A 24,249-nucleotide genomic window follows, 5' to 3' on the forward strand; every position below is an offset into this window, starting at 1 on the left:
TATTTACGTGTGGGTGTGGTTGTGTACATTACTACTTGATATATTAGTAATATAATATCCAGCGTTAGCCCGTGTTAATATAATATCCACCCAGGGAGTTAACTACATAAATTGGGTAGTTCTCAAGGACACACACTTTTAACTTGTAAAAATTAACTAAAAACTATATTTGAAGGCAATTTACTGCATTTATCAAATAATTGTGGGCTAGCTGTAGCCTGTATGGATAATGGATAAAATACATATATTTTTTTTTAGGTATTATAGGACATAGTATTTGGGTACATTTTTATTACGTAACCTGGTTAGGAAACACAGAAAGCTAAATATAAAAAAACCAATGCAGGCGAATTTTGAAGCCTGTTTCCATGGTGACGTGATGACTCGTTAGCGTTGTACCAGAGTGAGCTGCAGCCTAGCACTGCTGCTCGGGGATAACCGGTTTTAACCCATGTACCGTTAGCTGTGTGTAGCACTAAGGTAATGTCTGAAGTAGATGTTCGTGCGGCTGCTCCATCATGATAACTTGCCAGTTAGACCCGTCGATAATCACCGTAAAGGGGCTAATATCCCGGGAAAGCTCGAACTGCGGGCAGCGCGGCCCTGATGCGGTTGGATATCCGACATACAGGAACTTGAGGATGGGAGCAGGTGGAGGGCAAGCGTCTTTAAGGCAAAGTCAACCAAGGAAATTTCCTGTTATACAACCTTTGAGCAGTGAGTAAGCGTGCTCCATAAATGTGCCAAATTCATTCAAAGAAGCTAGCCTAACGGTCCGTAAAATGCTGAGCGCTGTCTGTGTTGTAGAGTCCAGGGACGCGAAACCTCAGCTGACTGGCTTCATAATTGGAGGGTAAGCTATGTGAATATTTTGGAAGCTATAAAAACGCTACGCCACAGATATAATAAAAGAGATGTTCTCACAGTGTTTCACACTCGTTGTTTTTAACCACTATGCTAGTACAGACTGAAAGAGAGTGGATGGCGTTACTGTTTCCGTGCCAGGCTTATATGGAAGACCCGAACTACTGTAATCCAACGTAATTAACACTAGACTAATGTCTGCCTGTTTTTATTTATTTTATTTTATTTTTACCTATTATGCAAGTAAGGGAGACTGGCACCTACTTATTGGCTACTCCACATCATCAGGCTTGCTCAAAAATACATAAAGATACGATTGCAAACATAAAATAAGACAAATTAATACGGAAGTTCCGTAAAAACAAATGTAAAAAATTGCATGGAGATGCAAATAAATACAAAGGAAAACGAAAACACCAATGCATTTCAATTGATCTCATACTGTATGAATAAAACACATTTTTGAATATTTGTGCAATTAATTGCATATCAATATATTTATTCAGTCATTTAATTTTGATTATGGCATTTTTAGTGCTACATAGATAACCATAAATAATTCCTTCCTGGGTTCCATATCCAGCCCACAACATGAACCACTTATTTCCTTTATAGAGCCCTGTTTTAGGGTGAGTATGAGTATATTACGGTATATTACATGATAAAAGATCCAAGAATTATACATAAACGGACTGGTACTTATATAACTGAACACTCTTTGACTCAAGCCTCATTACATAATAATATACATAATAATCACACTCACATTCATACAAGCACTAAGGACCTTGTCTAACATTCACACCCTGATGGATGCATTGGGGGGTAACTTGGAATTCAGTATTTTGCCTAAGGGTAAGGATCCTTGCAGGACTTGCAGACTGGAAGAGCAGAGAAGTGAACCACCGACCTTCTGATTGGTAGATGACCCACTCCTTGAGACAAGGTCGCCCTGAATATAATGCTCAATAACACCAAGAAAATGTCATATTTTTAAATGAAAATCCATACTTTTTTGCATACCGAATAGGAAATACTGTCAAGATATTGCAAAAATAATGATTTGCTAATGAAACTTTATTGTAAAAGAATTGCCCATGTGCAGAAATCACAGAGCTGCAGATTTCAGCTGTCAGTTTTTTAATCTGGAAACTTTTCACCCCGTGCTTCCTGAATTGCTTACTGTAAGCCGGACTGGTTTGATCTGTATTTCATACGTAGCATATGGCCAGAGTGTTCCTACATCATCTCTTCAGGACTGAGATGCAGTGACTGTGCCGGCTACTCTATTAGACACAGAATACCAGCTGGCTGCTTCCTCTCTAGATAGTTCCCTGCAGTGAAACTGTGCTTTGGTTCATTGTACTGCTGAAAAATGAAATTAGCTCTGATTAAGTTGTGCCCAAAGCATATGGCATTACGCATATGCAAAATGTAGTAATAGTATTTTGCACATCCTTGTTCAAGATCCCTTTTGTTCTGTAGAAATCTTTTACTGTACCTGCTTGAAGGGCAGTGTATGGACTCCTCCAGCATATTTTCCTTTCTACTACATTTACAATTGTTCTAACTTTCAAATTTAAATACCTTGATCTTCCCATAGTACATTTTCCAGTCTTCCCTTTGTCCAATGTGCTCTTTCCCCCTTTCTAATCTGTTTATTTTATTGGCTAGTCTCAGATTTAGCCTTTTCTTTCCACTTCTGCCCAGAAGACCATATTCACGAGTCACCTCTTGACCATTATCCAGTTCAGGACCCATGAGGGATCCCTGCTTCTGACACTAGAGACTCATACACTGGCCTTCTTTCTTAGTCATTTGAAGGGGTCTCTCACATATTTTTTATTGAGGTTGGTGTTAGCTGGTGCTGTTGAGCAAGTTAGTGGTATGAGAGTATCACAAACTATTGTATGAAATATTGTTTTGTTTGACAATTTTCCATACGGGAAATCACAAAAATACTGTGACAAGTTTCAGAGGGAAGATTGTTTTTTAAAATTCATATTGAGAATACAGTTGAACCCACAAAGCAGACGCTCAGCTTTAGCACGGTGCTAACATAATTATTGAAAAAGGGGGATTTCTAATCACCATTCAGCATTTTAACATGATAAAACTCCACTAGGGAACACAGCATGCCACTCGACAGTGGAAGTAATGATTGCTGAAGGTGGGCCTCCGCTACGCCTCCGCTGACTTTCCATTACAAATCAGTAATGGGAAATTATCAGTGAATCGTAAGTAATTCATGATGATTAATCATAAAGATTGTTACTGAAACAATTTTTATTTGATTTAATGTAAAAATAAAAAAGCATTTCTTTATAAAACTTTGACATTTGTTGGTGCCATGACATGTTTTTGTTTTTTTCTAGGTGGTATTCAACTATCTAAAATATAGAATCCACGTGTGCTGATATATTTTTCTCCAATTTTTCTAGGACGCCTACTTTAACCAAAGATGACAAGCTGGAGTTGCAAAACACCAACCCAGAGAGGGATCTCAGCGGGAGGCGCTTTCTGTTAGATAGAAAATGTAAGAACTGCAGAACAGGAGACAGCCTTATGTTAATAAAACTGAGAGGAAACTAAGGAGTTTCTTCTTACTTCCCCACTCAAAATGGGCTAAATTTAAATTTGTGGCATGGGGTTTGTGTGAACTGACTGCCAACAGGTGGAGCTGTTGTCTTACATAGTTTCTATAGGTCCCTTTCCAGTGGGACATTAGCTACTTGCGGGAAACTTACAGATATAACCTGACAGTGGAATTAATGCAGAGCAATTTTCTTATTCCCTTTTTAAGGTGTGATGTTAGAGAGGACCAAAACTGTGATTCCTCCACTGCCAAGAGACTACCATGTGCACAGACCTGGTAACCTCCCATCCTTCAGCCTCTCCAAGGAGCTTTCCCACAGCCACACAGGGCGACCCTTCACCCTGGGGTAACCTTTGGATTAACATCTTTTGGGCAGCTTATTGTAGCTGGAATTTCTTTTAAAAAAAAAGCATATTTCATGAGACAGCTGCACAGATATTAGTTATTATACTGAGTCACAGTCTCATGCAGGGTATGACAGATAACGTGAAGAAAGAGAAACAGCAGCCAGATAAAAGTATTGTTTTGACACGCATGCATTATCTGTCAGAAAAAAAGAAAAGCTCGAGTAGCTTTTAATGTTTAATTTTCTGGCAGTTCAAGGGCAATTCTAGCTAGAACTGAAAATCATTATGCTGCACAAAAATATTATCTCAATAACAAATTATTCTCAATCTTCTATTTATGGGAAAAGTGGGGTTTGTTGGTCTGAAGCTTTGTAAAATGTCAGCTCTGCATTCATTATACTCCTTAATGTTTTTACTTGCGTCTCCCAGGTACCCTGAAAGCTATAAACTGAACACAAATCCAGCCGTCCTCATTCCCTCAGCTTTAGTCCTCAGTGGCAGAAACACCTTTTCGGTTGAGAACTGCAAGCTTGGCAGGTATTTTGGCTTTCTAAACAAAATGTGACCAAGCCAGTGTTTTCAGTTAATTCTCAATGCAGCCACCTCTGTTGTGCTTGTGTCGTCTGCAGGCCCAAGGTGAAATATCCATCCTCCAACGTAATGACTGTTAAAAACAATCAGAAAAGTGAGTTCACTTCCTGCTTTGACTTCATTCTCAGCCTTAACACATCAGGTCCACATGTACTGCCTTTACAGCACACTTAGCTTTGAAGTGAAAAAACAAACAGCAAACAGTTTTTTGTGTTTTTATGTAACATGCGGCATATTATTCAAGAGTTTATCTCTAATTAAGATTATTATTACTTAATGACAGGGAAATGTGTGCAGGATATTTAGAGATTAAATATACCCTGTGCTTCTCTCCATCTCTTTCCATTTCTCTCGCCACACAGGCCAGTCCTATCCGGACCCAATAGCTGGAGCCTCTCGCTCTTACATCCACAGGATATCTGAGCTGTCCTCTCTGGAGGGCGAGACGGTGAGGCAGGAAAAGCTCAAGAAAATGAGAAAACCTCGAAAGACTCCATCCTGACAATCACCTCCTTCCCAGTCACACTGGTCGAGGTTAAAAACATTCGAGTCTGTGCCAACGACAGAACAGAATAAACCACTTAGGGCGCCATGTTCATTTCAGTGGCTCGTTCTGACTGCTTGTTTGTCCTCTGTGATATTAGTTTGCTGCTTGGTATGGCTGGTGGTTACATTCTGGGATTCTTAATTACGTGTAGTACGGACTTGCAACAATAAATGCCGGTGATGAATATTAGGTAAACATTTTCCAGTCTGACGCACAGCTGTCAGCAGTTTTCCACCCAGCACCTGCATGCAGGATATTTAATTTAGCTTTCTAATGGCTCTTGTATAATGCGGCCATATTTCTTTCTGTATCATCTGTATCATATTTCATACGGTGTCCATCTTTGGCCTCATCGTTACCACAGTGTTTCAGACATACAGCATATCTAAGCTTTGTTAAGTAAGTGAAATATTGACATATATAGTAAATAGTTTAGCAAAGCCATAATTGTGCCTTGTTAACTGTCTTCCTGAAATTAAATAAATTTATTTTTGTTATTTTGAGGACCTTCCTTCATGTGTATAGCTTTTTTTTCACCACATATGTGGACCGTCACACCACTTTTTGGTGCAAACACTACATATAGACCACTACAATTAGCAAAATATGCATTCCATATTTACGAAACAGACACAAAACTGTGCCCCCAGATCCGAGAATGTGGTGCTGTCCCACGCAACGCAGAGTTTTGCTGCTGAATACTCTTGTTCATTGTATTTGACAGCAGCCATGCAACTGTCTATTTTTGTGTAGAGAGAAATCTGGACGTGTGCAGAAATATGAGTCTTTTTTGAATAGATATAAAAAGAACTGGTCCTTATTCTACTTTCTACAGCCATCTATACTGGATAATTGTGCAGTATTTGGCTACATATTTGAACCATTAATTCATTACTTGAACTATTTATAAGTTTTGTCCCTTTGGTGGAAGTAAAGGTTGTGAAAATATCACATCTGACGTCATTTTAAAGTTTCTTTACAACCCTTTAAAATTTAATAAGATTAAATTTACTTGGCTCTGTGTGTAAATAAAGACGGAACAAGAAAAGAAAGAATTAATGGCTGAAATCGTTTTTCCACTAATTGCTGATGCGTGTTATCACGCTGCTACAGCTCTCCTCTGCGTCACCCTGTGCCAATCAGAAAGACGCAGGGGAAACAGCTGAGATGAAGTTCTGTCGCTGAGATCATTTAGTGCTGAAAGTGACAGATGAAGGCTTCTACGTAGTCTGATATACATTTAAGAGAGTTTTTGTTTCAGTTATTGTTTTTTTTTTCTCTTTTTGGCATTTCTGCTGGATTAAACAAAGCAGCAAGGGAGAGGAGAAGAAGCCATCATCAAGGATATCAGTCAGTATGCGCGCTCTGAAACTCAACTGTCAACTGTGTTTAATTTCAGGGAGTGTGTGCCTAAGCTCCCTATTAAATAGCACTGAGATGTTGTCAAACGTCAGGCTCTGTTTGCGTCCCTCCCTCCGCCGGGATTGTGAGGTGTGCATTTCAGGGGCACACAGTGACCTAGAAACACAGAGCCATCCCCTTATTCATACCAAGGGAAGGGGGTGCATGAATGCCCAAATGGAGGCCGGGGCTCCCTCTTCTTGCAGGGTTTTTAGCGTCCCTTTCAAGTGTAGTGAAACAAAATGACCTGGAACAAACAGTCAACAATGAGGTCTTTAATAGGAGCTGTTCTGGGGCCTGCCCACAAGTGGTTTATCGTTTCACTGTAGTTCCACGGGAACCTTGAACAAACGAGACAGTGCTGAATTAAAAGTTCAACTGTCTCTTAAGTCAAGGATCCGATAATGACGAAAACGCCAATTCATTTTATCTCACAAAAGGCATGAAAGCATCAGAAACACGTTTTATGAGCTGAAAAAAAAGCCAGGTTGTGTTACTGTTTCACCTGACTTGACATTGTGACTCTATCAGCAAGGATCAGAGAATGTAGCCTGTGTGCCAACACCTCAGATCAAAAATCTCCCAAATATGCTGTGCTGCTATATAAATTTTGATGAGACAAGGTTTCCTCGAAACAGTTCAGGAGACTCAGATGTAAGTTTTTATTATTATTCACTGTGGCTGACTTGATAACACGTGTTCTTGCTGATCATTTTATCTTCCCACTTCTGGTTTTGTCCTTAAACTATGTGCATTTTTATACTAGAGAAAAACTCGTGCTCGTTCCTTTTATTCATTCAGATGTGGTGCATTTTTAATTTTTGCTTATAACTCAGCTTTTTGTCCTTCACGATGCTGCAGTCTCGGCTCGGTATAACATAGACAGATGCCAGGAAAAGACTTTGAGGCCACCGAGATAGACAGGCACCAAAGATAGGCTCCAAGGCCACTCTTCATGCTGAACAGAGTCCTGTAGTTTGAGCAATTTAGGCTTTTCTGACAGAGAGGAAGAAACCTTGTGCTAACATCGCTATTAGGTATGAGATGAAAAGAGCCAGCTCGAGTCTGTGGACAAGCACAGCGCTTTTCTATATTGAAAGTGTTGATCATATGCAGTTTGCCGTGCACAACAATTATCACTTCGTTTGTATACTCTGTACCCCGTGTGTCTGGATTAGCATAAAAAAGGAAACATGTCTGGTAGTCTGTAGTTTGTCAGTGGTCTAAAAATTATATTTAAGGATCCTAAAAGACAGTTATACAGTGATAAAAAAGAGGTCAAATCTTTTTTTGTCTTTTTCAGAAGATCGTATAAAAAACCAAAACAACAACAATTGTAATTTTATCATTTCAAAATGTTTGCACACAGGTCAGGTGACATTTATTTATTTTCATGTCATCAATCTATCCTACCAGAGTGATCTGTTATTCACAGGCATCAGTGAAATTTGAGGTTTGGTAAAGATATATATATTTACACACTTTGCCCTTGACAGAGAAACGCACGCATGCATGCGCACTAGCCCGAGGTCCTAACCTCTCCACTGCTGTGTGACATTTAACGATGTGATTTATGAAATCTACCCCGATAGCTCCACCCTGCCACCTAGCCATTATCATTACTCGAAGCGTCATCTCTCTCAGGGGCAGGGCTCGGTTTCACTCCCCACCCACACATCTTGACTCATCTGCCGGCTGCTGCTAATGTCCGCATTGATTTACATACATATGGATCCATATGCCAGGTGAGGTGACTCATGAGGGGACAATTATCAGTGACGATGTCAGGATCAGGCAGGAGAAAAACTTTCATCAATGTCATTACACTGGCAGCTCTCCAAGGCCAGCCAGCTTGTAGAGCCATTGCTAGAGTGTCATCAGTCCTCTCCGGGGCCTATCCAGCAGTATTCAATTCAATTCAATTCTTTATTTATTTGTCACATGTAGTTATAACTAGTACAACACACAGTGAAATGTTTTTTCCGGCTAAAAAGTACTCCCCCCCCCGACTGTGCATCTTACTAAACTTATAATAAAAAAAAAATATCTATATAAAAGTATAAAAATGTATAATATCGTGCAAAATATTACGCTGTAATAGTTAAGAGCTATAGTGTACGTATTTACGTAAATACAGATGTAAATGATAAAATACAAATAAAAATAAGGATAAAACTCAAAAGAAAATTATATACTGTGTATGGAATTGTCCATCATGTTGTCCGATTTGTGTTTTGATTGAGGAGTCTCACTGTTTGTGGGTAAAAACTCCTCCTCCATTCATTACAGTAATGACCTGTAATGAATGGAGTATCATTTGAAGGACGTACAAAACGTCTTGCCATAATAGACGCTGTTGTAAGTGCGACATGAAGAGCAAGGCTCACTGAGTGTTTGCACTGTGAATACGCCCTTTTAAGAACTTTTAAAAGTGTGATTTGGTGACTCGCACTAAGTCAAACACCAAACTTCTCAACTCATTAAATAATAACTCATGCCACTGTGTGGCATAGATCCATACGTAATCCACAAGAAATAGGATAAAATGCCCGTGCATGGATGAACTCAAGTTACAATGAAGGAAACTACTGAAACTCAGTTACATAAGAACAGATAATAAGAACAGACGGTGCAAAACACTCCCGCACTTGGAAAACCACCCAAATATACAAATGTAGACGTGAAAGAATGTGCTATAAATTGAGTAGATAATAGACAAAGGCTTCCATTCATGTGGGAGGAACTGACTGTACTCATCAGGAAGAAAGAAACTCGAAATAATTACTTCGACCAGCTCTAATCAAATATTCTCTAAGAACAAACATTTGGGTCTGTTTTCGCTTTGATGTTGCTTTTTTGTTTTTTCGATAGAAAGGCTTAAAAATAAAGTTTCTGTGCAGCACAGAGAAAGCGTTTTCTTAGTCATGGATGACATCATCTTTACAACACATGCCATCTTGTAAAGGTAAATTCTAGTATTTGTCAACCAGAGCTTTTGATGTCAAGAAACCTTTTGAAACTATGGAAACCCAGGTCAAGTCTTCCCTTGAGGAGAGCCAGTTTACATTCCCCATATAGCTGAGATGAAGCTAGGGCTGACCCTTCTACCTTCCCACTGCAAGAAGGGGAGGACAGCAGACTTTCATTTATTACTAAATCGATCTTTCTTTGTATCTCCTTCTATCTCTGCTCTTGCCCCAAATGAAGGGGATGGATGACGCAGCAACTTGCGACACTGTTTGGAGATCATAAATATGCTCTATTACTGCTCCCCGTCTTGTGAAACATTAACCGATGTACACTAAGATGACTGGGTGTGTTGCTGTAAGGCTGATTGTCTCCGACAAATGAGCAGTAAGGGCAGGAGGTCCATGGCTGGGAGCCTGTCACATGGAAAACACACATGCTTTGATGTGCGCTTCCTTCATGCTGAGGCTGATGCTGCTGAACGTCTTGCATCAGTGGACAGATCAAATCAGCACTATAGTTGGTTAAAACGGTTAAAAAGTAAGAGACTTCACAGCTGGGATTATTTATTGTGTTTAATATTTGTAGATTTAACTTTAACTTAACTTTAACTGATTCAGACACTTGCTTCTTAGCGATGCCTCTGCTGATGATTGTGGTGGAGATGAAGGCTATTACTGTCGCTTGACCTACCTGCTCCATAGCATGAAGAATAATCAAAGGACCCAGCCAGACCCCCTTGTGAAAGATTATTTTTCAAGACAGCGAAGTATCCAGTTATTACTAGTGTCTACCTCTTCAATAGCAGGAGGCGTGAGGAGGCCTCATTTCCTGCTGATGCTCCCTGCAGAGGCCCCATTTGTTGGCCGTAATAATGTGGAAGAGGCTGAGCTTCTTCAGCAACAGTAACAGTCAGGCCCCCTGGAGCATATAAGTAAAAAATGGTTTTTGTCTGCCCTCTCCAATTTGTCATCATCAATCAGCAGCAGCATTAGAAATCCTTGCCATATATTGTGTAGCCCTCCATCATGCCATTAAAGAGGGCACGACTGGGCTTGTCCTGCATTATAAAGTTGATAGTCTTTCATTTCACATTGAGGAGTTTCAGTTTTTACTGAAAAATTATGAATTGCGCATTATATTAACACTACACTGTGGTTTGTAAATAATGCAAACTGGAGCTCCTGTGCAACGTACAGCACTGTGAAAAAGTATTTGCCTCCTAAACCTAATAACTGTTTGTGCCACCTTTGGCAGCATGAACTGCAATCAAGCGTTTGCGATAACTAGCAGCGAGTCTTTTGCATCACTGTGGAGGAATTTTTGACCCACTTGTCTTTGCAGAATCGTTTAAATTTATCTACATTTGGGGGTTGTTTGAGGTCATACCAAAGCACTTCAACTTGAATTATGGCTGGACTTTGACTAGGCCACTGCAAACCCTCTTTTTGTTTAGTTGGGCCATTCAGAGATGGACCTGCAGGTGTGTTTGGGATCATTGTCCTGCTGCTTAAGCTGAGGGCTCTTGAGCTTTAGGGCATGAACTGATTTCTCCTTCATGATCATCTGGTAAAGAGCAGAATTCATGGTTCCATCTATTATAACAAGTCTTCCAGACTTTGAAAAAGCAGAGCAGCCCGAGACCATCATATATTCTTTTTATAAAAGGCTCGAAATGTCTCGTCATACCACAGAATATTTTCTCAGAAGTCTTGGGGATCTTCAAGATGTTTTTTGGCAAATGTGAGATGAGTCTTTTTATCCTTTTTGATCAGCCGTGGTTTCCTACTGGGAACTCTCCCATGGAGGAGATTTTATCTCTTTATTATTGTTGAATCATGAACTCTGACCTTGACTGAGGCAAGTGAGGGAAGTTCTTTTCATGTTGTTCTGGGTTCTTTTGGGAGCTCCTGGATGAGTCATGGATGTGTTCTTGGAGTGATTTTGGTAGGCTCATGTGAAGGTTCACCACTGTTCTACATTTTCTCACTGTGGTTTGCTGGAGCCCCAAATCCTTAGAAAAGTCTTTGTAAATCAAAATATGTGGTTAATGACAATTCATTTATGATTTAGAAGAGGTGCAACTACTTTGTCATACATGCCCAAGTAGGTTTGGATAGGTTGTTTTCCTTATTAATAAATAAAATAATCAGTTAAAAACTGAATTTTGTATTTACTCAGGTTATTTTTTTTATTTACTGTATATTATAATTAGTGTGATGAACAGAAACATTTAAGTGTTACAAATACGGAAAAAAATAAGAAATCAGGAAGGGGGCAGATAATGTTTTCTTAGCATTGTATTTAAATGGGTTTCCATGTTGTATGCAGTTTATAACAGTATATAACAGGTTATCAGTGATTGGTAAAAGGAGATATTTTGGGAAATATGATTCTTTGTTTCCTTGATAAGACTGATACCACTTTCTTGTTTGCCTTCATAATATGACCTACAACCAGTAGATGGTTACTTTAGATAAGCATAAAACTGGAAACAAAGTCAAGAAGGAATTAGCTTCCAGCATTTAGGAATTGAGTAGTGCATTAAAAGTCCTTTGTTTTTGTTTAAAACAAATAGCACACATGTTCAGAATTGCAGGAAACAACTGCACGCATAAAACAATTACCTTATTTATGGCTGAGCTCAGGGGAAGCTGATATGTAGATTTTTTTTGACAGCCTCTGACCCAGTGAAGCTAATCTTTAGTCTACGTAAACCTCACAAGCAAAACAAGCACACAGACAAAATCATACCCGAACGGTTTGGATTTCTGCTGGATTACAGGAACTTGAAAGGGAAAGAGAAAAAGGGAGAGAGGTGAGAAGGGGACGGTGTTATACAGTAGAACAATTGATTGGAGACCTGCCAAATTCTCACATTCCTCCCTTTCTTTTGGGACTCGGAAACCTGGGGTGGCAGAAGGTCACAGGTATTCTGAAGAAAGAGGGTCAGAAAAAAGGTAAACAAGAATAAGGCAGGTAAGAAAGAGGCAAAAAAGAAAGAACAGAGGCGGGATGGTAAAGCATGCATCACCAGCTCACCCCTCCCTTGTCCTCATCGTCTCCTCCCGAGTGTGATCGACTGGAGGGAGGTGCTCAGCTGGGAACAGGGAGAGAGACACCAGCTTTGAGGAAAGGCAGGCACACACAACACGAAAGCCAGTGCTGGAATTGGGTGTTTTGTACTGTAGGTTGCATTGCAGACCTGTTTCTGGAGGGAAACTGAAGGGCTGGACACAGGAGACGGACACAGGAATTCCAGGTCACAAGGGCTCCTGTGGCAGAGCTCAGTCCTGGCTGGGTTGGGCTGGGCTGGTATTCCAACCTCTCCCTCTCACGGTCACGAGCATGAAAGAAGCAGAACCAGAGCAGGAGTAAACACAGGTAGAGACGTGTGTGAGCACAGTCTGGGGGGAAACCAAGAGGCTGGCATCTTACTTCAGAGGTTGACTTCTGGCCTCACTCCATCATGATGGGATTCTCTGTTCAGTTTGCCTGCTGGTTGCTGGTAGTTTTTGCTCTAGGTGAGAACCACCTGGTGAGTGGAGGTTGTTCAGGGAGGTGCTGCAGAGGCAGAGACACAAACTGTTTGACCACTGACTGGAGGATGGACCGTGCGCACGGCACATGCTACTGTGATGAAGGCTGCGTCAGAACTAAAGACTGCTGCTTTGACTACTTCACAGAGTGTCCAGGTGAGTGATGAACGGATGGAACTGTTTATTTTTTGGTGCGCACCTTAACTTTATGATACCCGACCTCTTGCTATCTTCTAAATCTGTTGTCCAGAAGATAAAACAAGACAAATTATCCCCACTATCTGGTCATTAGTGGGCTGCTTATCACACAACATACCTCTAATGAGTGAAGTGGCATGGGTGGATGCATTCCACATTTTCCCATACATGTCAAATTGTGTGCATTTAACTTCAGTCCTTTCCAACTCTTCTGTGTCTTTTGTTGTTTTCTTCAGCTTCTAACATGGCGCAAACCCCACATAATCTCTGATTTTGTGTTTCTTGCATGTGTCTCACCTGCCGCATTACAAAAAATAATCAGCACACCAAATAACCCCAGTAGCTCTGAGCCTAACCTCATTTCAGTGGGCTGGCTGGCCCACATAATGGAATTAGTACAAATATTTTAAGAATGTGGTTCTGTCAATCAGTTGTAGCGATAACAGCTACAGTCAAACAAGCTAGGCACATTTAATATGTGTTATGGGCCAGTAGTGACTAAATCTGAATGTTTAATGCATCAAAGTGGAATCATAGCAGGCACAAAGAAAATAAATCACAGGACTCAGTCACTGATTGAGCGGCGCACTTGGCGCACTGTCAGAATACTTGTATCAGAGCAGGAAGCACTAATTCCACAAGTCACAATCGATGCTTCATTAATCCAAAGTTATTTCCTGGATATTGAGTCACATTCCACTCTTCCACCGGAATATTATAATTATTCATCCCTTAAAGAACAATGGTATATCTTACTGTCGATTGGAATTGTAATCCTGGCACAAAAGCTAAGATCTTAGGGAGTGAGTCTTTGGTTTAAATGCAGTTTAATTGTTCGCTGCAACAGAGGATTTCCTCTAATAACGTTTCTCTCTTGATACTGGTGCCAACATCCAGCTCAGGACTGTGTTGTGAGCGACTGGAGCTTTTGGAGCGGCTGTGCCAAACCCTGCCAGCCTTCGGTGCGAATCCGTGTTCGTCACATAGAACAGCAGCCCCACAACAGTGGCCAGCCCTGCCCCGGCCTTGAGCAACGAGCTGGCTGCAGGGAATACAGAGACCACCTGGGTAGACACTGTGGCTTCAATTCAGGTATACAACCAGATGAACACTCTCTGGTTTTACTGTATCTGCATTTTTGTGTGTGTGTGTGTGTGAAGTTGCATGCATATTTTCTTGCATTTGAGCCTGTTTTGTAATTCATAGATGATCTGGTTTCTCTTATCAGGTCCTGCATTCATCACCAGCATGGCGTTTGCCAAGGGAAGGCCCAAGCACGACAGCTACGGAAACCCCCTAAACCCTGGGTAGGTTTCATATCATGGTACTATAAAGCCTGCAGATGCTCTCTGAAACTGCACAGACCTCAAGAATCTTTAAATTCAAGAGTTGAAAGGTTCATGAATGCTTTCAGGGGAAAAACCTCTTTTTTGTGCTTTGTATCACAAATGAAATTGAAAGGAGATAACAGCTCAACGTTTTCCAACCAACGAGCTACCTGTAGGTGTTTGCCCACCTGGCCTTCTGTCTACAGACCATTAAACATAGCGATGCTGAAAGACTGCCAACAATCCTTTGAAATTAAATACTCAAGGCTGTCACATGAAAAGCGCATACACAAAAGGTTGGGATGACAGTAGGTGCGGTATTGCGAGCAGTTCAAAGCATCTATATGCTTAATTATTGTTATTCCTTTCATTAGAGCTGTGTCCCTGCTACTGGGGATAAAGTGGGTTTTTCTTTTTTACTGATCAGTAATTCCCAATATCGCCTAACCAAGTGATGATGCCTCGATGTCGCTCTCCTGTGCGTTAAGGGTTTATTTTGTTTGAATTCTACTGTCTCAGTATTTCAGGATTTATTTGTTCACCTTCATTACTCTAATCCTGTCGCCCTTTAGGTTTTGTGTGGAATTCAAGCTAGAGTCACGGACGCCCCACTGCACTGTGGAGAACCGGCCCCACACACTGTGGATGCGCTACATAACAGAGGGCTTTAACGTGTGTGTGGCATGTGAACCTCCTGCCATGCGAAACAATACTAGCAGCTGCCAGGGAGACGGTCAGGAATCAGACAAGTATGCAGTTATCGGCCATTTTACACGTGTTTTTCCTACAGTCCAGATATATTTAAACTGTTTGGCATTTAATTTACAGCTGAATGTGGTCTAAAAGGGCAGACTCTCAGCTTTTATTCTTATTTTTTTTACAAACTGAAGGAACATTTAGGAATGGTGGTTATTTATTATGTAGCCCCCTTTTTCTTTAGGGACCAAAATATCTGACTGAAAAGCTGCTTCGTGGACAGATGTGGGCTTCTCGGCTTATTTTTTGAGCAATTTTGAACGTAAAACATCTGGAAAAATTCCAAGTGCACCATTTGCATTTGAAAACTGTGGGTTTGAACCCACAACTTCCAGATTTCAGTGGATTTCTACCTATGTTGTATGTGACTTTTGTTGCCATGATGCCAGGTCTCTCTTGGAAATGAGATTTTTAATCTCAATGAGATTTAAAAACCTGTGAGAGAGGTGGAACTTTAGAATTGGTGAATGTTTAACAAAGAGATAATAACTCAATGGTGTGCTAAGCAAAGTAAAAAGGCATGATTTTCCATTGATAATTAGATAATTGTAGATGATTAGATGATCCGTTTCATGGTAAAAGAACACCCCTCATAACACCTAACCAAGTGGTGAACATTGCCCAGGGGCAGAAAAAACAAATTTAAACATCTAAAAATACCAGACAAGTTGTGAAACAGCATTTGTTTGGACTAATGAAAGTATAATATGTATGTTTCGTTATTTGAAGCATACAGCAATACTTGCAAGATGGAAGACAGAATGAGAAGGGAACACAAGCCATTCGAGCATGCACTTCAATTCCTGAAGAGCAAACTAAATGGCAAAAAAACTAAAGGCCTGGAAAACCATCAGGAAGGAGGAAACTCATCAATGTGCATGGCTTTCAGTCAGTCTGTCAACCATAACTAACAAAATCCTAAAAGGTAAACATTTTGGTTATGATTATGCTCACTTATCCAGTTTGAGCCCCTGAAAGGAGCTGAATTAAAGCTGAAAGTCTGGATTGAAATTGCATTGCACTTTAATCTATTGCACTACCGTACAGAGCCAAAGTTATGGAAATTGTGTTCCTGTCTACAAAGCCCTAACTGCACGATTTCACATAAAAATCTAAATCAGTTCATAAAACTTAAAACAGCTACAAAATTAGTCCACCTTCTGCTTCAACACTTAATGTGCCCTTGCCTTAAGCTAAGCAGTGCTGAGATCTTGTGAAATTACTATGTGAAACCATGTGCATAAAGTGGTATGAAACCAGTGGTTTAACTGTGCTGCAGGGAGACTGTGCTCCACTGGCAGGCGGTGGGGAACCCGCAGTGCAGCGGGACTTGGAAGAAGATCCAGAAAACTCTGCGGTGCGCCTGTCCTCCACAACACAGTTTTGTCTTCATCTGATATGGATTTCACGTGAACATCTAAAAACCAATCATCAGTGGGCAGCCAGATGCCTCAGCACATCGTCTCTCTATCAACACTAAGAGGCCTAATTTTGCAGATATGTCTTTTAATATGGTCCAGATCAGTGTAAAGTATTTTTAAATAGCAGATTTTCATACACATTAAAATAGAAAGACACTTGTACAGCATTCCACCTTTTCCTCACACACATTAAGCACACTTCCTTTTATTTTGGTTATAAAACAATGCTATTGTACTCTTTTACAAATGTCTTGTCTTACACCTTATTTATCTAAAAAAATGTGGCCTTAAATATAAAAAACTAAAAACTTTTACATCGTTTCCTGTGATTGCTCTCTGGTGGTATGACTGGGTGCACACAGCAGCAGCAAAGCACATACACTGACACGGTTAAGCTTTAGCTGGTCAGCTAAAAAAAGACTAAATGAGTGAAATATACAATTATGTTTTACTGACACATTGTCACATTGTTACACATCGTCAAATTTACCCAGTCACAGTAGACCAACTTACCCAGATCACTGTTCGGTGCTTGAGCACCCTCTGGTGGTAAATTGTTTCAGTGCAAACATAGCAGAGCATGCAACTAAAACCATTAAAAAAAATCAATAGAAAAATCAGGTGATTTTATTTACAGGTCAAATGCTACATTGTACGAATTAGAGAAGCTCTGTGTGTCTTTATCCCACTTCATGTGCCCTCGTTAGAACTCTCCAGCGGTCTTTGAGCATGGTGCCGGTGCGTCCTTCAAAGTCATAATCCATTAAGATACGAGACCACTTCCCCTGCCCGTGACGTTTAACACCATCCTTGAGGTACTTGTCCAGCTGGGAGGTCCATTTCTAGATAAAAAGGAAAAAACATAAACTCCTGCTTTCTATGCTTAAAGGAATATTTATAACTCCTTAAACTGATTTGTGGATTAATTGGTTCTACTTACTTGAGGGGGTTTTCTTGTTTTTTGTGCCTTTTTTGTGTCTGGTGAATTTTCTGTCATCTGGGATAACTCTGATGCTGTAAGGTTTGAAATTAATTTACTTGTATTCAGGCTCAAATATGATGTGCTGGTAAATAAATTTCAAAAGAAAAATTCAGAAACCAATCAAAGCCACAAGAAAATTAAAACCCACCATTACTGGAGATTCGACGTAGAGAAAAATGACGCTTCTTGCATGTATCAGGCTTCCACACATCTGTATTTATGGTTGAGAGTAGTTTCCGTTTTGGTCTGTGGAAGAGTAATACAGTGCGACACAATTATTTCCTTAACCTACATGTGTAATTTAAGTGACCCTGAATGTGACGTGGCAGTACTTCAGACACTGCAGATTTACTGGGATTTTCACAACCATCTCTAGAGAATGGTCCCAAAAGAGAAAATGTCCAGCGAGCCACAGTTCTCTGGGTGAAAATCCCTTGTTGATGTTAGGGGAGAATGGAAACATGGCTTTGAGCTGGTGGGAAAATATGCTGCAGGACAGCAACTCTGAATGCGCATCAAACGTCAAAGAAGATGCGCGACAGCAGCAGAAGGGCACACTGCACATCCTGATGGTCAGAATTTGGCACAAACAATATGAAAACACGGTTCAGGCTGGTGCTGTAGGGAATATTTTCTTGGCACACCTGTCCCCGAAATAGGATTTATGCTTCTATGTGAAATCTATGTCACAGGTACCTAATCAGAAACCCCTCTGAAACTCACACCCCAACTACTTTGAGTGGCCTCTTGATTCCTCCTGTGCATTTCCTGCTTCTTTCGAATGAATCATTGAGAGAACATCAATCCCTGCGTCAACATATGGACTCTCAGATTGAATTCCTCGAGGGAGATTCCTTAAACTATCAGGACTGATGTGAGGGGATGTAAAAAGAAGTGGAAAAACTTCACCAAGGACACTTTTTTTTAGCCTCTGGGGAGAAAACAAAACTAAACAAAAAACCCCAAAAGAAACTGGAAAAAGGGGACCTAGGAAGAGAAGACGTCCTAGAATCATTTAGGCTGGCAGAGGATATAAAAGATTGGGACATAACTGTAACGCGTAGTGCACAAGTGTGAATGCCGGCAAAGGCATTGGCCACAAAAGTCTGAATCAGTCATTATTACCAAGCAAGCATTGTTACAATGCCACAGGCTGCCTGAATACTGCCATATGTCCATCCCTTTATGGCCACAGTACACCCATGTTCTGATGGCTGTGTGCCATGCCACAAAGCTCAGACCATCTCAAACTCGTTTCTTGAACACAACATGAGTTCACTGTACTGAAATGGCCTCCACAGTCACCAGATCTCAATCAAAGAGGGCAGCTTTGGGATGTGGTGGAACAGGAGATTCATACCATGGATGTGCAGTTGACAAATCTGCAGCAACTGTGCGATGCTATCATTTCAATATAGACCAAAATAACTGAGGAATGTTTCGAGCACCTTGTTGAATCTGTGCCATGAAGCATCAAGGTGGTTTGGAAAGCAAAATGGGCTCCAATACAGTACTAGCGAGGTGTACCTAATAATGTGTCTAGTGAGTGTTAAACATATTCTTACTGACCTGTGACATGTGGTGTTTCCTTTCCTGTTAGGACATAAATAAAGCTGAATATTTAGCATGAAGGAGAAGCAGAGTTTAAATAAATGAGGCTTTTCAAAAATACTACGACTTACTTTCTGTCCTCCGTGACATCACTGGCCTTCTTTGAAAGAGAGCTGTCCCGGGGCCCCTCGTCCTCCAAACCCTCAGTTTTGTGTGAGGACTGCACCATCTTTGAAGCTGCCTGATGATCGGAGAGGTAGACATAACACAGACATTTAGCTTTGCTAATTTATGCATATAAATATGACCCTTTCATAAACTTCTAAAAACAACTAACTTTCTGGTCTAAGTACTGCTGTAATGAAAAGCAAAATTAATGAGGGCAGTCATTAGCATACCCTTCCAAGTACAGCCATCAAGAGGTCATTGGCTTGCGTAAATCATTCATAAAACTTTCCTGAATAAGCGAGTCTGTTAGGCCCTGAGGACGACTCTACAGAATGCAGCAGTTTGCCCTTCCAACTAATTTGATGACAAATTGTCAATTAGCTATGACTGATAACGTCACATCAGCACCTTCAGTTGGTCTGAGCGCCATTACTCAGGAGGATAAGAGCGTAGTTTCAGCACAAAAGGAGAAAACAAGAGGAGGAGAAATTAATATCTGCAAAAATTTGTGTAAGCATTGCCTGTTAACTACCGAGAAACTTTGGACACCTCATGTACACCCATCAGCAAGCCACAGCATTAAAACCAGCGCTGTGATTATCTCTTCACAACAATCCAGAGGTGCGATATATCAGGCAGCAAGTGAACAGTCAGAGCTTGAAGTCCACGTGTCAAAAGCAGAAAAAAGTGGGCGAGCACAGGTCTGTGGATTTTATGATGATGGCCAAACTGTAACTGTTATGCAGCCCCAGAGTCCCATGATGACAAGTGTCCACTGATCGGTGTATTTCCCAAAAAACCTTCCATCTCACTAAGAGTGCAAAGGGGTTTTTATATATTTTGGCTTGGACATAAGTTTGGAGAGACAAGGCTGAGATGGTTTCGACATGTGCAGAGATGGAGGTATGTAGTGAAAGAGCATATGCAGAAGGTTGGTGTGACAAAAGACGATGCTAAAGAAAGGGTGAGATGATCCGCTGTGGTGCCCCCTAAAGCAGAAATCCAAAAAAAGTCGACAATACTTTTTGCAAAAAAACCCAAAACATTTCTAAGAGTTTAAAGTGAATTTTAAACTTACAACTTAGGAAATAAAATATTCAGCCCAGAACCTGAAACATAATACATATAAATATATCTAGTCTAGTTTTTTAAACAAATATTTTAATTTACTCTGTGAACACAGTGCTGTATGACTTGTAGAAACTCAGTATGTAGGCCTGACAAACAACTTGTGAACTAAGGTTGGGGTGGACATCATGTTGGCCTTGATTTTAAAGTAGTAGGGCTTTAAATAACTGAGACACGAACCTGTAGGTTTTAAAGGTTATTCTCAAAATTCTCAGAATTGTGATCTCAATATTGACAATGATAGTAGTGAGTGTGATTTTTCACATAGTTGAGCAGACCTGTGTTCCAATCTCATTCTGATACTGGCTGTGACATAAAACACAGGTTCTGCAGGTGCTGTACCTTGAGAAGGTAGTCAGAAGGATTCTTCTCCAAATAGGCATCCAAGTAGGACTGGACTGTCTCTAGCAGGCGACTCAAGCTGAAGCTCATGAGGAATGGGTGGTAAGTCTCAGCCTGTGCAACTATTTTCGAAAGCTTAACTCTCAAACCCTGTTAAAACACATTAGTTGTTAAAATTGCTTAAAATCTGTTACTGAATAATTAAAACGTTCCAAAATTGACCTTTATTTTGAAAAGGAAAGGGAGAATAACTGCCATACAGACCTGTGGAAGTTCAAGGTTATTCTCAAACCACCTGAGGGCAGAGGAGGCAGAAGACCTTTCACCCTTCTCCAAGCAGACAGCAACAGACTAGGCACAGGGTAAATGTATGACATTAGACTCAAAATCAATACATGCAGCCAACATCAGGACTTAAACCCTGCTCATTTCATAATCAAACATCTGTATAGTTTCAGCACTGGTGTTGTGTTTTTCCCCCCACATAGTAAAATGTTTAGTTCCCTCAAAGAGAGCTAAAGGAAAACCACCAGCACTACAATGGATCGTGTTTTAACTAGTTTTGTTAATCACCGTTTCTTTTACTCAAGCATGACGCTCCTTTGTGCTCTCAAAATTGAAAAATGAATATGAGGTGAAACAAACTCTTTCCCTATATTGTTTGTAGCTCAATTACAAGTGAAGTAATCCCCCAAAGGCCCATACTGAGGTAGGAAAAACAAAACAAAACTTTATTACCTGTACAATCAAAAGGATGGCAACGTTTTTAAACAAACTTTCGTCTGCCACAGTGTTTTTGAGGTCTGACCAGAGTCTGGCAGCCGACATCAGAGGCATCACAGAGGCATCATCTTCAAACTGCACATCTGAAGAAAAACAAGTGTTTTACAGGACAAGGAAACAGGAAGCCAACTAGGATGAAGGACAGAAAGAGTCTGCTGCTGTTAATTTTTTTTTAGTAAAACAGTATACCCCCAGCGACCACTTTATTAGGTACAACTACTCAGCTCCTTGTTAACGTAAATATCTAGTAAGTAAGTAGTAAGTACATGGCAGAAACTCAATGCAGGTAGACACTGTCAAGATGGGATGTGGATGTAACGGGAGATTTAGATCATGCTGACAAATAACCACAATTCTAGGCCACGGAAAGTTAATGCATCACTGATGAAGAGACAGGTGGGTATATACGTTTTTAGTCAGTGATTTCCAACCCCTTTCTCATCTTTAATAGTTTTTAATGTAGCTTGCCATCGCCAGTGTGTGAATGTGTGTGTGAATGGGTGAATGACTGAATGTAGTGTGAAGCGCTTTGGGGTCCTTAGGGACTAGAAAAGCGCTATACAAATGCAGGCCATTTTAATAGTTTTTAATGTGTATTTAAAAACTGTGGCATCATGTTTTCTTACCCAGCAGCTTTCCATGCATGACTCTTGCCAGGAAGTCACAGATCTTTGCTTTCTCATTTCTCTTAGGAGATAATTTCTGAATGGCTGAGGAAAAAAAGAATAAATGAAAAAAAAAAATTTGTGTTAGGCACAATATTTTCAGAAACTTTGTGAAGACTTATACGTACACGTATATTTACATTAAAGTTACCAACGAGAGGTTCTTCCTCTCGTTTTTCTGAGTAAAGGTGCCAGTTGCATTTAACAACAACATGACAGGTCTTAACAAAAAAATGAAAAAATACATAAAAATAGACATGGCTTAAAGAGTTTCACCTCGGACGCTGTTTTGGCGTCTACTCCTTAAACATATCTCACCTTTATATCTGTCATATTTTACGTGATATTTGGTTCTTTTATGTTTGTCTTTACCAACTTTTAAACTTTAACTAATGGTAAACTTAGGAAGCTAATCTAACACCACAGAAATAATCATAAATTAAGCATAAATATACGTAACCTAGGTGCCTCACTCACTCTGGAAAGCTGAGAGCGTTTCGTTGAATTCATCACGTTTGCTCTCCTTAAAACGCCGACACAAACTTAGAAACATGAAGTCCGACATCCATCCTGTAGCTACGGCGGTAATGTGAGAAAAACTGACACCTTCTTCGATGCTATTTACATCTGAAGCGGTTCTGTTATTATTTTCAGCCGCCATGTTTATGTGTATTCCTGTTTTTCTTTTAAAAACACCCGCGCGCTCACCATTTACCAGCCAGTTTGAATTCGCTAATCGGACTGCAGCGCCCTCTGGCGTTCAGGAGGAGTAACTAAATATCAATATCACCTTGTTCAGATCGTGCCAAAACAATTTGAGGCAACTGCAAGTTGAAGAAGTTGTTCACTGCATTAAGTTTCAGATATAACTTGTAGACTCGTAGGGTAGTATTTAATTTTAGGTATAAAGCAATTCTCAACCTTTTATGCAGTCAAACTTTGAAAACTTGCCTTTTGTATTGTGGAGAACATTTGAGTACAGAAAACTCACTCTCATGTTTAAGATTTGAGGTTTATGACTTGCCATGTTACCCTGCTGAAGTAGCCTCTTAGCTGACAGGAGTGGCACCTGATGTGGTCGTCTTCTGCTGCAGCCCATCAAGCCGTTTCCCTCTGACCTCTGGCATTGACAATTTTTTTGGGGTGGGATGCCTTGGGAATATTTTCTTTTTATTGGATCATTCACTGTGAACCATACAGGTTGTGCAGGGTATCAGGTGAAATCAGCTGAGTATAACAGTTATAATAGTTATAACAGCCTTAACTTTGTTTACTTTTCTGATTGTATCAGTTCTTTCATTAGGACCCTTCATGGAACTTGGAAGCAGGTCTGGAAGAACTGATTGTAGCAACAAAAATGTGTTTGTGTGTGTTTTTTGTAAATAAAAATACATTTGTAATAAATATTTTGTTGCCATTTGTGTTATTTCTTTCTTATTTCTGACCCATTTTAGGCAATGAGTCATAAATTCAGAATTTTCCAAATATGTAATTATATTATCTTAACTTATCCACCTGGTAATCCAGCAAATCAGTGACTTATCTTCCTCCCCTCACCCCTAACAAGCCAAGGGGTACATGGCTACCCCTCCTTAAGCCTGGTTCTTCCTGTTAAAAGAGACTTTTCTCTTCCCTCTGTCACCAAAATGCTTGCTCACAGGGGGTCATGTGCTTGTTAGGATTTTCTCTGTATCATTGCAGGGTCTTTACCTTAAAATGTAAAGCACTTTAAGGTGCTATATTTGGTGCTATATAAATAAAATTGAATTGAATGAGAACCTTCACATGCAGTTAACACTGTAAGTATGTTTTTTTTTTTAATCAGAAATGACCTTTTCCCCTAAACCTAACAGAAACCTAAAGTGTAACTATTTAACCTAACCCAATAATTATATTCCTAAACTAACCTAAAATGGCCATAAAGATAAAGTTAAAGACAGAAAAAATATAAAACTAAGTAAAATTGTTGCCACACTAGAAGCGAAGAAACTATGTGAATGCCTCTGCCACCACACCACGAGCCTTATTTGGGCTTAACTGGTTTTTACATTGCAAATTATTATTGGACAGAGAAT

At 40.1% G+C, this 24,249-nt stretch overlaps 3 protein-coding genes across 3 annotated transcripts; 2 read left to right on the forward strand and 1 right to left on the reverse strand.

The window, feature by feature from the left end:
• Nucleotides 1-7: 7 nt before the first annotated feature.
• On the forward strand, nucleotides 8-5,448 carry c9h8orf89 (chromosome 9 C8orf89 homolog). Its single transcript, XM_026179464.1, has 7 exons — nucleotides 8-717; nucleotides 808-853; nucleotides 3,306-3,400; nucleotides 3,668-3,806; nucleotides 4,237-4,344; nucleotides 4,437-4,492; nucleotides 4,761-5,448. The coding sequence occupies exons 1-7, from the start codon at nucleotides 519-521 to the stop codon at nucleotides 4,898-4,900; spliced, it is 783 nt and encodes a 260-aa protein (XP_026035249.1). The 5' UTR covers nucleotides 8-518; the 3' UTR covers nucleotides 4,901-5,448.
• Nucleotides 5,449-6,241: 793 nt separating this feature from the next.
• sbspon (somatomedin B and thrombospondin type 1 domain containing) lies at nucleotides 6,242-17,098 on the forward strand. The gene is made up of 6 exons (XM_026180810.1): nucleotides 6,242-6,295; nucleotides 12,505-13,008; nucleotides 13,948-14,142; nucleotides 14,279-14,357; nucleotides 14,951-15,127; nucleotides 16,414-17,098. Exons 2-6 carry the CDS (start codon nucleotides 12,783-12,785, stop codon nucleotides 16,529-16,531), a joined length of 795 nt encoding a protein of 264 aa, XP_026036595.1. The 5' UTR covers nucleotides 6,242-6,295; nucleotides 12,505-12,782; the 3' UTR covers nucleotides 16,532-17,098.
• A 68-nt stretch (nucleotides 17,099-17,166) lies between these two features.
• On the reverse strand, nucleotides 17,167-22,900 carry terf1 (telomeric repeat binding factor (NIMA-interacting) 1). The gene is made up of 10 exons (XM_026180809.1): nucleotides 22,652-22,900; nucleotides 22,136-22,219; nucleotides 21,465-21,592; nucleotides 20,991-21,077; nucleotides 20,727-20,876; nucleotides 19,220-19,329; nucleotides 19,107-19,130; nucleotides 17,686-17,783; nucleotides 17,496-17,569; nucleotides 17,167-17,397 (listed from the first exon to the last, which is right to left on the reverse strand). The coding sequence occupies exons 1-10, from the start codon at nucleotides 22,833-22,835 to the stop codon at nucleotides 17,236-17,238; spliced, it is 1,101 nt and encodes a 366-aa protein (XP_026036594.1). The 5' UTR covers nucleotides 22,836-22,900; the 3' UTR covers nucleotides 17,167-17,235.
• Between the last annotated feature and the right edge of the window lie 1,349 nt (nucleotides 22,901-24,249).

Source organism: Astatotilapia calliptera, chromosome 9 (assembly GCF_900246225.1).
Source record: "Astatotilapia calliptera chromosome 9, fAstCal1.2, whole genome shotgun sequence".
NCBI classification, from domain to species: Eukaryota; Metazoa; Chordata; class Actinopteri; order Cichliformes; family Cichlidae; genus Astatotilapia; species Astatotilapia calliptera.